A 13,902-nucleotide genomic window follows, 5' to 3' on the forward strand; every position below is an offset into this window, starting at 1 on the left:
AATTCCTCTTTCCGAGGGATGCCTTTGTACTTTGGTTAGCTCATTTTCTTCTTAAATAATATTCCCCCTTTTAAGATCATCATCATCATCATCATCATCATTATTATTATTTAAAAGGGTAGCATTTGTTAAACCAATATGATTATCATGGGATTTGTATAAGGGTTGTAAGGGAGTCACTTGGAGAACACAACACGAACAAACTACAGCAGAAGGAAATCTATAGCATATGTGAGAGAGAGAGAGAGAGAGAGAGAGAGAGAGAGAGCACAATAACATGGAATGTAGAGTCGGGTGCGTGTCCAGGCTTGTGGTTTGAATGCAGCTTCACAATGTTTCTGACATTCTGTGCACGCTGCAGTGTGCATGTGTTTTAGGTGAGTCCATACGCAATTGTTTTTCTTTGTTTGATATGCAAATGTATAGCTTCATCCATAGTATAATATGATTTAGAACTCACCGGGTCACTGACATTTGACAATTTTGCAACAATTATCTTTCTTATTTCAGTAAACAAATGAAACAGGGTTGATACATCACACATTAGACGTTAGAACCTCTCAAGCTTTATTGTTTCACAGAAATTATACACCCAATCAGGATTCCCCTCAGACGACATTAGCAATCCAGCACACATCTTCAAATGACTATATACACCACTCTTTAAGAAAGTCAAAGAATGTGAAATGTAAAAAGCAATGATATATACTCTGGTATCAACAAAGAGCAGAGCATACTGCTTTCTTTAAATGCCCCGACAACGTTCTCTAGTCTTCACTGCCTTGAGTTTGTGCTCACTGATGCATTCTGATTTGTGCTCAATCCATACTGCATCAAATATTACAAAATGGCATGATTACCTATTACTGGCAATCACAAGAGAAGCTCCACAAACAAATAATAACAAAATCGGAATATTTAACAAAATGGCAGTGAGGTTCGAAATTTTTTAGTTCACATGTATAAAAAAAATACAGACTAGATAAATGTAAACAAAATGCTGAAAAAAAAAAAAACCTTAAAAATGTAAATGAATAGTTGACAAGCATGTCCTTGCTTAGCTGTAAAGACAGGGTTAGAACAATCAACCTTTTGAGAAATTATTACCAGGTTATGAATTTCAAATATGTAGTTCCCTAATTCTTAACGGCTACCCAGACGGTTAATGCATCTCTATGAAAAACCAATCCAATGGGGAACGCAAGTGGCAGCCCACTTTAGTTTAAAGACCTAAAAGAGGCAAAGGGAAAGCAAGTTCTAGTGCTCATGCATTAATTTGGGATGTTTCAAATGATAGAGAGCTCCCTTGGGACCTTGCATGGTCATTCTAAAAGTAGCATTGAGTCTTATTTCATTGCTTATTTGCTGTTGGATCGGTTTTAATTAAGTTTACTAGAAAAAGGGCAATTTGGTAGTTTCCAAAAATCAGGAATGGGCTGTCCCTGGCTGTACCAAAGGCCCACGAGTCTTATTTTATGTTTTGAGTCCTTTTCCTATTTGGTTTAGGAGTTACTAACTCCTTTTTGTCTATTGTAGTCAATATTATTCATAGTGAATTTGATTCTAATAAAATTCCAACAGCTTATTTTAAGCCTTCAGGGTTTGATTACCTTCTCCTACTTAAGTGTGATTGCTTAGGAAGACCTAGGTGTGATTACCTAGTGTTTTATTTATCTTGTTGTCTGTTCTATCCCCTGTTTCAGCCCCAAACAGTCATCAAGAAATCTATGTATAGTGTTGCAAGATCCTACATCAAAATCTCAAGATATTTCTCACAAATTAAATGTACTTGCATAAAATCTGTACTGAATTTTGAAATGGATATCCAAAAGCTCATCCTGTTTCCTCGTTTATTATATAATTATCAACCAGAGAAGAAATCAAACCTGAGGTGTAGAACAATGAAAATTTCTTTTTCTTTTTCTTTTATAAAAAGAATACTGTGGTTTATGTGTTTTTCTATGATCTAATTATGTATCTCACACGTGTAGGCCAAAAGATTAAACAGAGATGACCAAACTGCTTATGTGTGTCTCAAAGTGAAATGATTATAATAAAAAAATTGTTCCCAACAAAACTATAAGGGGAATCATTCATCACTACCACAACAGGACTGACAGCAAGTGATGTAGGACAATGAGCTCTTGAAAGAAGACTTGGTGTATGAGGAAATAAAAAAGGCTATAACCTAGGAATCACCACCAAGCAATGAAAAAAATAATAAAGGAATCACCACCTAGAGTAGTTTGGAATGAACACCAAGCATATGATAAATATAGGAACCCAAGAAACACCACTTGGGCCTGTTTGGAATAGCCACAAAACACTGGAAGAAAACTTACAACCCAAATTTCATTTAATACATGATCAAATGCTTACAATAGTTAATCTAGAGGCCTTTTGATTGGCTCTCCAAATTTATATCCAATAGGAAAAAAAAATAAACTCATAATGAGATTGTATAAGATACGGAAATAAAAATGAAATAAAATTGAGTAATGGGTGAACTGGGCTAGGCTTCGTTTTTTTTTAATGGGTTGGGTTGTAATCTTTAGAAAACCGAGTGATGGTGTTTGTCTTTAGAAAACTGGATTGAAGGGCTTGGTGGCAGCAACAAGTCACCTTCCACAATGGGCTTCATAGATGTCGGCTTGTCTTGATGGTGCTTGGGAATATTTGGCATGTGTGGCTTTGTGGTTGAAGTCAATGATGGTGCTTGGGAATATTTGGCATGTGTGGCTTTGTGGTTGAAGTCAATGGCAAAGCGATGGGTCAATGACAAAGCTTCAATTTGGTGAATTGGTCAACATGTTCCGAGCTAGAGAGGTTCGATAGCAACATGGATTGAATAAAAATGGCAATCACGTTTAGGGTGGCTTCAACTTGTTGCAATCTGGAACCTAGGACTGGGGTTATAGCATCAGGGTTTGTTATCACTGTATGTGATTAATGCATTGGTGGTGACTGAGATTGTTTGACTTGACAACAGTGGCTAGGGTTCTGTCTCTGTTCTAGTGGGATGACGGGCTACGGTTTTCTCTCAATGATGTGGGCAATTTGGGATTTTTTTGAATGGCTGACTGGGTGGTCAAGTCCATGCTAGCACCACTTATGAATGAAAATTGATCGGTTAAGTTGCAATCATGGGGTGGTTTTGTTTGATTGTGGTGGTTCTGGGTTGTCAGTGATTCTTCGGTGGCTAGGGTATGGTCACAACTTAGGGGTGAAGAGTAACCACCATGGGTGGTGGGATTTGGGTAGGTTGGGATGAATTGGGGTGTTTGTGGGTGTAGGTCTGAATTGGCTAGTATTTTAAGATCATATTTTAATTTTTGAATTTTAGAAAATGAGATTCAGGGAGGTAGACCTTTTATTTTGTGTGTATGTGTTTGTTTCTAATGAAAATACTAATTTTCTAGAAAAATGTGAAAGAGTCGCTGGCAGGGAATATCAGAAGGAAAAAATTGGAAAATAGATTTTTTTAATAAAAAAAATTTTAAAAAAATTTAGTGTAAAGTCTATATATATATATATATATATATATTCCTGACATGGCAAAATGATGTAGTTTTAAGCATTTTGAGATGAGTTGGTACTTAACAGCCACTTCATTAACAAAATCTGCACAGAAGGGCTTTTTTTCCAAACCTAAGCAGTATTAGGTGTCTGTTTAGAACAACTTATTTAACTGAAACTGAAAACTTTTTGCTGAAAGTGTAGAAAAAATGTTTAAAAATAAGCTAAATAGTACAGTTGGATCCATGAATAGTATCAAAAGTGCAATGGGACTTATGAATAGTATCAAAAAATACAGTGGAATCCATAAATAGTAACAAAAATAAGCTGAAAGTGGAGATAAGCTGAAAAATTCAGCTCATCCCAAATGCACACTAGGTGTACATATTCAAAAATTTGAAACTTTAGGAGATAAAATCAAAATTACTCCAAACAAGAAATGATAGAACCTAGTAATCACCACGTAACGTTTTCTTGGAATCACTGCTAACAATGAAAATATAAAAAATAGAATTTAAGAATCACCGCCTAGGGTTGGTGGAATCAACACTAAGCATGGGATAAAAAATAGGAATCAGGTATCACCACATGGGCTTTCTTGGAATCACAACCAAGCACTCAAAGAAAACTACCAACAAAAATTTCATTAATCTATGATCAGCTATCTACAATAATCATCCAAGAAGCTTTTAATAGGCTCTCCAACTTACATCTAACATGCAAAGAAAATAAACTCATAATGAGATTGCATAAGATATGGAAATAAAACTCAAATAAAAAAAATTCCCTTTAATAGCATTAATCAGCATCTATCACTATCAATCAGGTCCAACAAAATCAAGCAGAATTAGTAGGTTTATTTTGAAATTCATGCCAAGAAGAAACATACAATAGAAATAAAAAAAATGTAGGGACATAGGATGTCAATTGATCTATGTATTGAGACAGTATAGCTGGTAGTAAGACATGTACATATGCAAACCGCATAAAAATTGGACAATTGATTATTGCCACCTCAAATTTTAGATGTTATATTTGGGATAAAGTTCATGCCGTTCCATTTAGACTGTTTACTCATTAATGTTTTGAATTGCACATATTGGGGTAGACTGCAGGATGCCTGACACATTAAGTTACAACCTGTTACTGTAATTTATACTTCTCGGATCCGCCCACAGTCTGAAATCTTAATTATTCAAAGTAGCAAATTCATCTGGTATACTCCATTTCAATGTTTAGAACATAACTTTATTTGTCACAAAAAGGGAAATATTGAAAAAATAAATAAATAAACCTACATTCAGATCAGCTAATATCACGAAGAAAAGTCATAAGCTTATATATGATTAACTTAAGGCATACCTTCTCCCTTATTCGTGTGCTCCACATGTCCGATTGAGTCCCTCTGCCGTCACCCTTGGTTGACCCAGATAGTTGGCTTGATTGTGAATTTAGCAGGGGCTCCCAAGTTCTACCCCTACCATCATAGCCATCTTCAGAGTCAAAGTCAGTTCTCTGAGTAGAAACCATGGCTCGTAACACTATTGATAGTAGTAGAGATAATGCCTGAAATTATTACCAAGAAAAATTTAAGGAAAAAATAAGATCCAATAAACTGATGATATAATAGACTTGCAATGGCTTGCTATACAACCCCATTGGTTGTGGTTATTCTCATACAAAGAAACCTGGTAAGCAACAATTTTGTAGAAATCTCTAATAAATTATCTTTATTGGAGAACAGAAACTATAGAATTTTATTAGATGGAAATAGTTTTCCTCCAAACCAGTTTGGAGGAAACTTCCTCCAGCCCACATGGCAGTTCAAAAGACCATCCTCGTGCATTTTTAGTCACATGACTTTCTAATTTAGTAATGTAACTTGTTTAAATAATACATGTAGATAGTCAAATACATTGCCACATAGTGGGTTGGAGGAGATTTCTCTAAACTAGTTTGTAGGAAAACCTTGTCCTTAATAGATACTTTCATAAACATGAAAAGAATTTGCAAGAAAATGCTTTCATGTGGTGTGAAGTTCTGTCACGGCCATCTATATTTGCTTTCAAGAATTTGCTTTCCCTTAATTATGTAGTCAAAATAAAGAAGCATTTTCACTACCAATTCTTTTTACACACCATGCATATAAGATTTGGATTCTCATTTTCATCAATTTATTTAGAAATTGACAACTTTTTCATTCCTTTAAACTCCTTAGTGTATGAGCTGTTAATATCTCATCTCTATTGAATGTCACTAGTAGATCTTAAAACAATAATACTTAAACTAAAATTTGGTCCCTTAATCCTAGACACTCATTTACATAAATTCCTTCTTCCATGCTTCCTAAACTTTATCCTCAAATTGAACTTAAAGGAGGTTTAGTTAATGTCAGAGTTTCTGTATTGTGAGAAGAGCTCCACAAGTTCAACAAACATTGATGAGTAGCTTTTCATTCCACTTTCCATTTATTATGGTCAGATTCCATTGTTTCATCCAGCAAGGAAATCTAGCAGTTCATCAAGAGGCTGTACCTTCCATAAAACATGCTGGGGTTTGAAAGGGATATAAACTGATTGCAATGAAAATGTGAACACTTTCAAAATCAATTAAGATTAATATCAAGAAAAAACAAGTTTAGAGGGCTTGCGAGCCTTGTATAATTATTTGGAGCCTATATTGGACAAGATTGGGTGGGCTACATCTTTAGGTTTCAGCTTCCAGGCAGTTCCAGAAACATCATTTTTTTTTTTTTTTTGATAAGTAATAAAGATTCATTGATATTAAAAAGAGAGAGACACCCAAGTACATAGGGAGTATACAGGGGAGAACAAATCAAGAACGAACATTACAAAAATCAAGTAAATCGAAAATAGAAGAGAAAGGATGGTTCCTCCACACACAGAGCCAATCCAATAAAGTTCTAAAAAATAGAAGCTTAAGGTTAGACATGGAACGCTCATTGTCTTCAAAACACCTACTATTTCTCTCCTTCCAAATGCACCACATCAAACAATGAGGAACAACCATCGATATATCTCCATTACAATGGTGAACAAATCGACCTTGCCAGCAAGCAAATAGCCCAACAACAGACATTGGCATAACCTAATAAATTCCAAATAAACCAAACACCATATCCCACAACTCCAAAGCAACCGGGCAATGAAGGAAAAGATGGTCACCAGTTTCACAATTACACTTGCACATATAACATCAGTCCAAAATGCAAACCTTTCTTTTCCTTAAATTGCTAATTGCCCAACATTTCCCCAAGGCAGCGGTCCAAACAAAGAAAGCCACTCTAGATGGAATCTTTTGCTTCCAAATGCTTTTCTAAGGGAAAAACTACTCACTATGGCCAACTAGAAGATGGTAGTATGCACTAACTGTGAACCCCTTACTCTTACAAGGCAGCCAACATCTCTTATCCTCCCCGATCCCCCTTACAGGAGTGCTATAAATGGTATTGATGAAGCTCCTGAAAGCTTCCAATTCCCGATTATGCACATCCCTACAAAAATGTATCTCCCAATGGAGGACACCATTGGTGTATCTCATTAGATCCGCCACACTTGCCTCTTTTCTCTGACAAATCCTAAATAATTTAGGATAGCGGTCAGCGAGAGAAGAAGAACCACACCAACTATCTAGCCAAAATTGCACTTTTGATCCATCTCCAATTTTATACAGAATAAACCAAGATAAAGAGTGCCACTCCCTTCTAATATTTGTCCACAAACTGACTCCATATGGACCAGAGGAAGAGCTAGAACACCAACCACCCCAATCACAACCATACTTCACCTCTATCACTTGACGCCATAGAGCGTCCCTTTCTTGCCCAAATCTCTATAACCACTTCCCTAATAAAGCTATATTGAAAGTTCTCAGGTTCCTAATCCCCAACCCACCTGAAGCAAGCGGAGTACACACCGTAGACCAATCAACCAGATGAAATTTAGGCTCATCTCCTAAGCCACCCCACTGAAAATCCCACTGAAGTCTAGCAATTCAGTTGGCCATCGAAGTAGGAATAGGGAATAAAGAAAGAAAGTAAGTAGGAAGATTTGAGAGAGTGCTTTTAATTAAAGTGACTCTACCTCCCTTGGATAAATATAATTTTTTCCAACTTGCTAATTTTCTTTCCACCTTCTCTAGAATTGGAATCCAAATTGACTTGTCCTTAAATTTTGCCCCCAAAGGAAGACCCAAATATTTCATTGGGAGAGACCCTTGCTTGCAGCCTAAGACAGCCACCAAAAGATCCATGTTATGACCTTCTCCCACAGCCACCAGCTCAGACTTACCCAAATTTACCTTTAGGCCAGACACAGCCTCAAACCAAATGAGCACCATATGGAGAATCAGCATTTGATCAATATTAGCATCACAAAAAATTAGAGTATCATCAGCGAAAAGGAGATGGGAAACCATCAAAGATCTTCTAGCAGAAACACCTACATTAAAACCTAACAAACGACCTTCATGGACAGCCTTATCCAACATTTTACCAATGGCTTCCATAACCAACACAAATAACAAAGGGGACAAAGGATCACCTTGCCGCAACCTCCTTGAACTTCCAAAAAACCCATGGGGAGTACCATTAATAAGGATAGAAAAATGAACCGTAGATAAACAAAAAGAAATCCATCGCCTCCACTTATCAGAAAATCCACAATGCTCAAGCACCTGAGTAAGAAATCCCCAGTTCACATGATCAAAGGCGATATGTCCAATTTACATAACAACCCTGGCTGACCAGACTTCAATCTACTATCAAGACATTCGTTAGCAGTAAGAACGGAGTCAAGAATCTGTCTATTTAGAACAAAGGCATTCTGAGGAGCTGAGATGATCTCTCCTAAAACCATGCGAAGATGAATATTAAACCCATGATATTATCAGCTTCAAATTGAATATTAAACTGATATCGTAAGTCCCTGGTTAAAGAGGCATTGGATGCATCTGCCCCAACCAGTGTTGGAATTTGGAACATTGTATTCACCTTTTCCATAACTGGCTGGGAGAGTCTGCACAGGTTGGACAAACTTAAGGACGCATTCCAAAGCAATCAAATTCTAGAACCTAAGGATCTTTCAACGCTAACACAGATGGATGTTCAGGAGTCATCATTCAAAGGAAGAACTGCTGTTACCTCAAGATATTTACATTAAATGCCAACCGGAATCTAGTACACCATGCTTTGCAGTTGGGTACAGGAAATGAGATGATACTTTGTCCATAATGGTTTTATTGTAAGATGGCACCATTAAGAAATAATCACCAAAGTAGAAGACAGAGTTCATATGATTTGTTTTGTTTTTAATATTTCCATTTTTTTTTTTTTTTTCTCTTTCTTGAGTCAGTAGCTGCTGTATTAACTTATAAATAGAGCAATAAAAACAACAGGAAAAGTCAATTACTGCATCCTGAAACAGCATAAAATGTTCTTTGAATGTTCAGACAGAAGTTTTTTGTGCACATTTACTCCAATAGCATCATCCATTTACATTCTTACTCTTGCTTCTATCTAATAACAAGATTTTTTAGTCAGACATAAAAGAAAAATTATCTTTTAGAATATAGCAATAACTTTCTGATTGATAAGCCTTTTCTTTTTTGATAGTCTGAAGTTTATTTTCATTGTCTTCAGAAATTAGGAGTTCAAATTTCAATGATAAGCTTTAAACATAAGAACTACCTCAACCCACCTCCACACCATTACCACCTAACCAATAGACCAAGAACGGCCATGATAATCTTCATGTGCTTATATTAGTTGAATATGGCACCATGCAATACTCTACAAATTTGAGAGTATTGCTGCCATGATGCTAAGAGTACATCACATGATACGCTTACCATGGAACTTCTTCAATTGACAATAAGTCAATAGTAAGTGTCACACAATACAAACATGATGAGGAAAATATTCCATCATTCTAGAAATTTGCTACATCAATATACCATCAATTAATTACTAAATATGATTCTTATCAATCAAGCTCATGCATTTACTAAAGTTAGTGGATCTATTATATCTTAAGAGTACAGCTATAAATTATGAGAGAGAAAACGCTGAAATACTTCTGAGCTACAATTGGCAAAAATTGATTCCTAAATCCTTGACTTAATGAACTACATAATAATGAGCATGTGAAAGATTGATTTCTCAATCTGTTTCCAAGAAATTAAAGACAGATTGACAAATGCCATCCTTAGAGTGGAGAACAGTGAAATTGTCCCTATTGGGGAGGTGCGTAACAATTCACTCTTTAGCTAATATTCTTCAGTGCAAGGTGGGAAGTTTGCCTATGATCTACTTGGGTATGCCTTTGGGTACTTTGTACAAAACACCCTCTATTTGGAATCCGATCCTTGAGAGGATGGATAAGAAGCTGTCAGGCTGGAAGCGGTTTTATTTGTTCAAAGGGTGGTAGACTCACCTTGTTGAAGAGTACCCTTTCAAGTCTTCCGACTTAATTACCTTTCCCTTTTTACCATCCCTAAAGCTGTGGCGACTAGATTGGAACGCATTCAAAGGAACTTCCTGTGGGATTCAACAGTTGAGTGCTTCAAATTTCCATTGGTGGCTTGGGAAAATGTTTGCTTGCCGCATGAGTTGGGTGGTTTGGGAGTTCGGAAGTTGGTGCCTTTTAATCAGGCCTTATTAGAGGAAATGGCTTTGGAGGTATGGCCATGAAACCTCGCATTTGTGGCGTAGGGTCATTGCCATGAAATATGGGGAAGGAAAAGGAGGTTGGTGCAGTAGAGCTTGTAGTAGGACTCATGGTCGTGGGTTATGGCGGAGTATTAGTGAAGGGTGGGAAACTTTTGCTAAGCATTTCTCTTTTGTGGTGGGGGACGGTTCTCGTATTCTTTTTTGGTATGATAAGTGGATTGGGGATGTTCCTCTCAAAATTCTATATCCTCAGTTATTTTTGTGTTCAGCTAATAAGGAGGCTTGCATTTCAAAGGTGTTAAGCCCTCCAGTGGTTGACAATGACAGAGTGTGGAGTTTAAGGTTTCATAGGGAATTCAATGACTGGGAGTTGGCGGCTTCTTACTCCTTTCTTCAGTTCATCCAAACCCGAATTCCAAGGGGTGGAGGGTGTGACAGACTTTGTTGGGATCTTAAAGGCAATGGGAATTTTGATACTCGTTTCTTTTATCATAAGATTCGAAATGCAGCTCCTTTCACTTTCCCTTGGAAGGGAATTTGGAAAGTTAAGGTTCCTAAAAGGGTGGCTTTTTTTATGTGGACAACAGCCCATGGTCAGATTCTAACTTTGGATAACCTTATGCTTCGTGGTTGCCCTTTGGTGAATCGTTGTTGTTTGTGTTATAACAATGTGGAATCTGTGGATCACCTGTTACTCTTCTGTCCGATAGCTCATTCTTTATGGATGTATATGATTCGGTTGTTTGGGATCGAATGGGTCATGCCAGGTTCAATTGTGGACTTATTATTTTGCTGGTATCATTCGCTTGGGAAGCATAGCTCGGATATTTGGGATTTGGTGCCAGGTTGTTTAATGTGGACTATTTGGACTGAACGGAATAGGCGGTCTTTTGAGGATGAGGAAAAAACTGTGATTCAGTTATTAGAGTTTTGCCAACGAACCCTCTTTGATTGGTCTTGATGTTGGGGTTATTCGGATAGTTCTACCCTTTTGGATTTTCTTTCATCTATTAGAATAGATTAGGGGTTGTTTCTGTCTTTTTGTTTCTGCTTTTCCTTTGTTCACTACCGTGAACTCTTTGTTGTTTCTCTTGCTATTCTGTTATCAATAATATTTCTTCTTACTTATCAAAAAAAAAAAAAGAGTGGAGAACATACCTGAATTATAACCACAGCAATACCAACCCATTTACAGATATCAATATTTTCACCAATGAAAGATCGAAGGCTCTCAAGTTCACCAGTCGGATCAAATGGAAGATCCTGTAAAGGTAGTAAACATATTTTATTATTATTTACCATTAAGCATGCCAGATGAAGCTAATGCACTATGCACCTACACATAGCTAGTGCTTTTTAAATTTTTTTTTATTAAAAAAATAAAAAAAATCACCTTTTCCCATTGACGATCAATCACAATAAATGCCACCAAAGCCGCTTCTAGTAGTATGAGTACAGTGATGAGGATAGTATACTAAAATTTTCAAAAGGTTAAAGGGAAAGACACAAGAAATAGGCTTACTAGCAAAAACCACAAAAGTAAGTGCTCAAAGGCACACATTACTACACTTGCATCAAGTTCAATGATCAAAACGAGTTTAGATCACAACTTGGAACATAAGGAGATTAATTTTTTAACCTAAATAAGCTGGACAAAGAAAATACATAGAGTTGAAGGATACAAAACACAGGCAGCAGCCATGTATTAATTCAGCTGCAATGCAACCTACGAGAGTTAGGCAACACAAGAGAATGCCCACTCCCATAAAAGAGTAGATGAACCTGCCACAAAAAAAGAAGCACCAAATTTTAATTCCAACGAAGAAGACACTGCCTAGTTGAATCACTACCACAGTGAACAGTAACTGACAGTGAAAATCCCAGTATAAAATCACCACATTTATTACAACCATCATATAGGGGTCCCACCAAATTTCTAGACTTGTGATTGTGAATCACAAAAACCACCAAAATGCTAGTACAACACACAACACCACCCATACTTCAATAAACACTCTCACAAGCAAAACACATACAATTTTAATTCCGACAAAAATAAAGAAAACCCCAAAATATCTACAATAGCAAGCATTCGGAAAATAGTATCTAATTTTAAAAATAAAAGGAAAAAGTTAAAGCTGGCTACTACAAAAAGCTTACAAACTAATGTTCTAAAATATGATTGGGTGCCCTCAGGATAATTATTAATAAAATAGAAAAATTTGTCAAAACACTAATTACTTTTTTTTATATATATATAAAATTTTCTAAAATGGTTCATTAACACCGTTAACATTTCAGCATCACTCTAAAAGGAAATGCTAAAAGTTTCAAGCTAATCAATTCGTTTCTCTAATTTCTAGCACAATGAAATTACCATAAGAAGCTAGACATACTGATAGTTACAGCATTAAATGTAAGACACCCATACCAACTTCATTTAATACCCAATATTCTATTTCTGATAAAAATTTAAATACCCAATACAAAATGAAAATAACTTCCAAAAATACAATTCTGGGTCAAACTTCAAATACAAGATTAAATTCAAAAAATGAATTACCAAGGAGCGGGAAGCTGGAAGGAAGTGAAATCGGTCTCAAACCCGAACCCGCCATCGAATCCGGAAACCATATCGGCCTCGACCTCGAGTTTGAAACCCCTAGCTTGGTCAGAACTAGAATCGAAGAAAAGGGATACAGAAGAAGAAGATGAAGATGAAGATGGAGATGGAGCTGAAGGTGCTGGTGGTGATGGTGATGGTGGTGATATGGGAATGTGATGATTCCACTGGTTGAGCATCCATACTGAGTAGACTATGATCGAAACCCCAACGAAAGCTTGAAGGAAATTCAACAATTTCAGCACGAATGCTAAGGAAATATGGCAGCAATTGCGTCGCATTTGTGAAAATTTGGGGATTCAGATGGGAAGAAAAATTTGTGATTGGACTTTGAAACCCTAAACCTAATGAGAATTGGATTTATATTTTGTTTGTGTTTCTTTAGGTCTATTAATCTGTGTTTGATTTTCTGCTTTTGTTGTTTTTGCTTTTTCTGTGTTTTTTGTTTGGTTTTGTTTCTTTTTCATTTTTCCTTTATTTTTTTTAGAGCATCTTGTTATTACTTTTTTTTTAAATTATTATTTTTATGACGTCATCTATTATTTGGTTGTTTTCCACTTTTCGTTCTACTAAGATTTTGGTAACAATTTTAGAGTTTTTTTTTTTTTTTTTAATAAAAAAAAGAAAAGAAAAAACAAATATCATATTTCCACAGGTTTTTTAAAAATAAAATTTTTAAAAAATCTAAAAGATGATTTTTTTTTTTTTAAGGAAAGCTTTACTTTCAAGATTAATATTTGGAAAATATTTTTATGCAACATGTTTTCTTGAATAGAAAATAGTGAGTTTTTTAAAACATTTTAATTTTAGTGGTATATTTTTTTACACAATTTTTGGAAACATAAATACTATTCTTACTTCTTAGATTTTCTATACATTTTAAGTGGAATTAAATATATATTTTTACCAGATTGTTCTCAAATTTTTTTCTCGTTAAACCTAAGGTTTAAGGGTTTTTATGAACCACATAAAAGTTCAGTCCAAAAAGTGAAATCCTCTTCTATACTACTAATTAAGGGGTTTTCTCTATTTGAATTAGACTTTTATGTGGTTCAGAAATACTCATAAACCTTAT

At 35.7% G+C, this 13,902-nt stretch overlaps 1 protein-coding gene across 1 annotated transcript; it reads right to left on the minus strand.

The window, feature by feature from the left end:
* Window positions 1–477: 477 nt before the first annotated feature.
* On the minus strand, window positions 478–13,245 carry LOC115959961 (tetraspanin-18). Its single transcript, XM_031078647.1, has 6 exons — window positions 12,768–13,245; window positions 11,887–11,986; window positions 11,598–11,678; window positions 11,363–11,467; window positions 4,879–5,082; window positions 478–828 (listed from the first exon to the last, which is right to left on the minus strand). Exons 1-6 carry the CDS (start codon window positions 13,106–13,108, stop codon window positions 775–777), a joined length of 885 nt encoding a protein of 294 aa, XP_030934507.1. The 5' UTR covers window positions 13,109–13,245; the 3' UTR covers window positions 478–774.
* Window positions 13,246–13,902: the final 657 nt, after the last annotated feature.

The sequence above is a fragment of the Quercus lobata genome, chromosome 9, assembly GCF_001633185.2.
Source record: "Quercus lobata isolate SW786 chromosome 9, ValleyOak3.0 Primary Assembly, whole genome shotgun sequence".
Taxonomy (NCBI): domain Eukaryota; kingdom Viridiplantae; phylum Streptophyta; class Magnoliopsida; order Fagales; family Fagaceae; genus Quercus; species Quercus lobata.

Excerpts from the sequence above, each read along its gene's own strand:
- LOC115959961 (XM_031078647.1), bottom strand. The coding sequence starts at position 13,108 with ATGCGACGCAATTGCTGCCATATTTCCTTAGCATTCGTGCTGAAATTG. Across the intron at positions 11,987-12,767 it reads TTCCAGCTTCCCGCTCCTTG|GTTCATCTACTCTTTTATGG; the intron begins GTAATTCATTTT and ends TTTTTGTGGCAG. Across the intron at positions 829-4,878 it reads GCACACGAATAAGGGAGAAG|TATGGATTGAGCACAAATCA; the intron begins GTATGCCTTAAG and ends TATTTGATGCAG.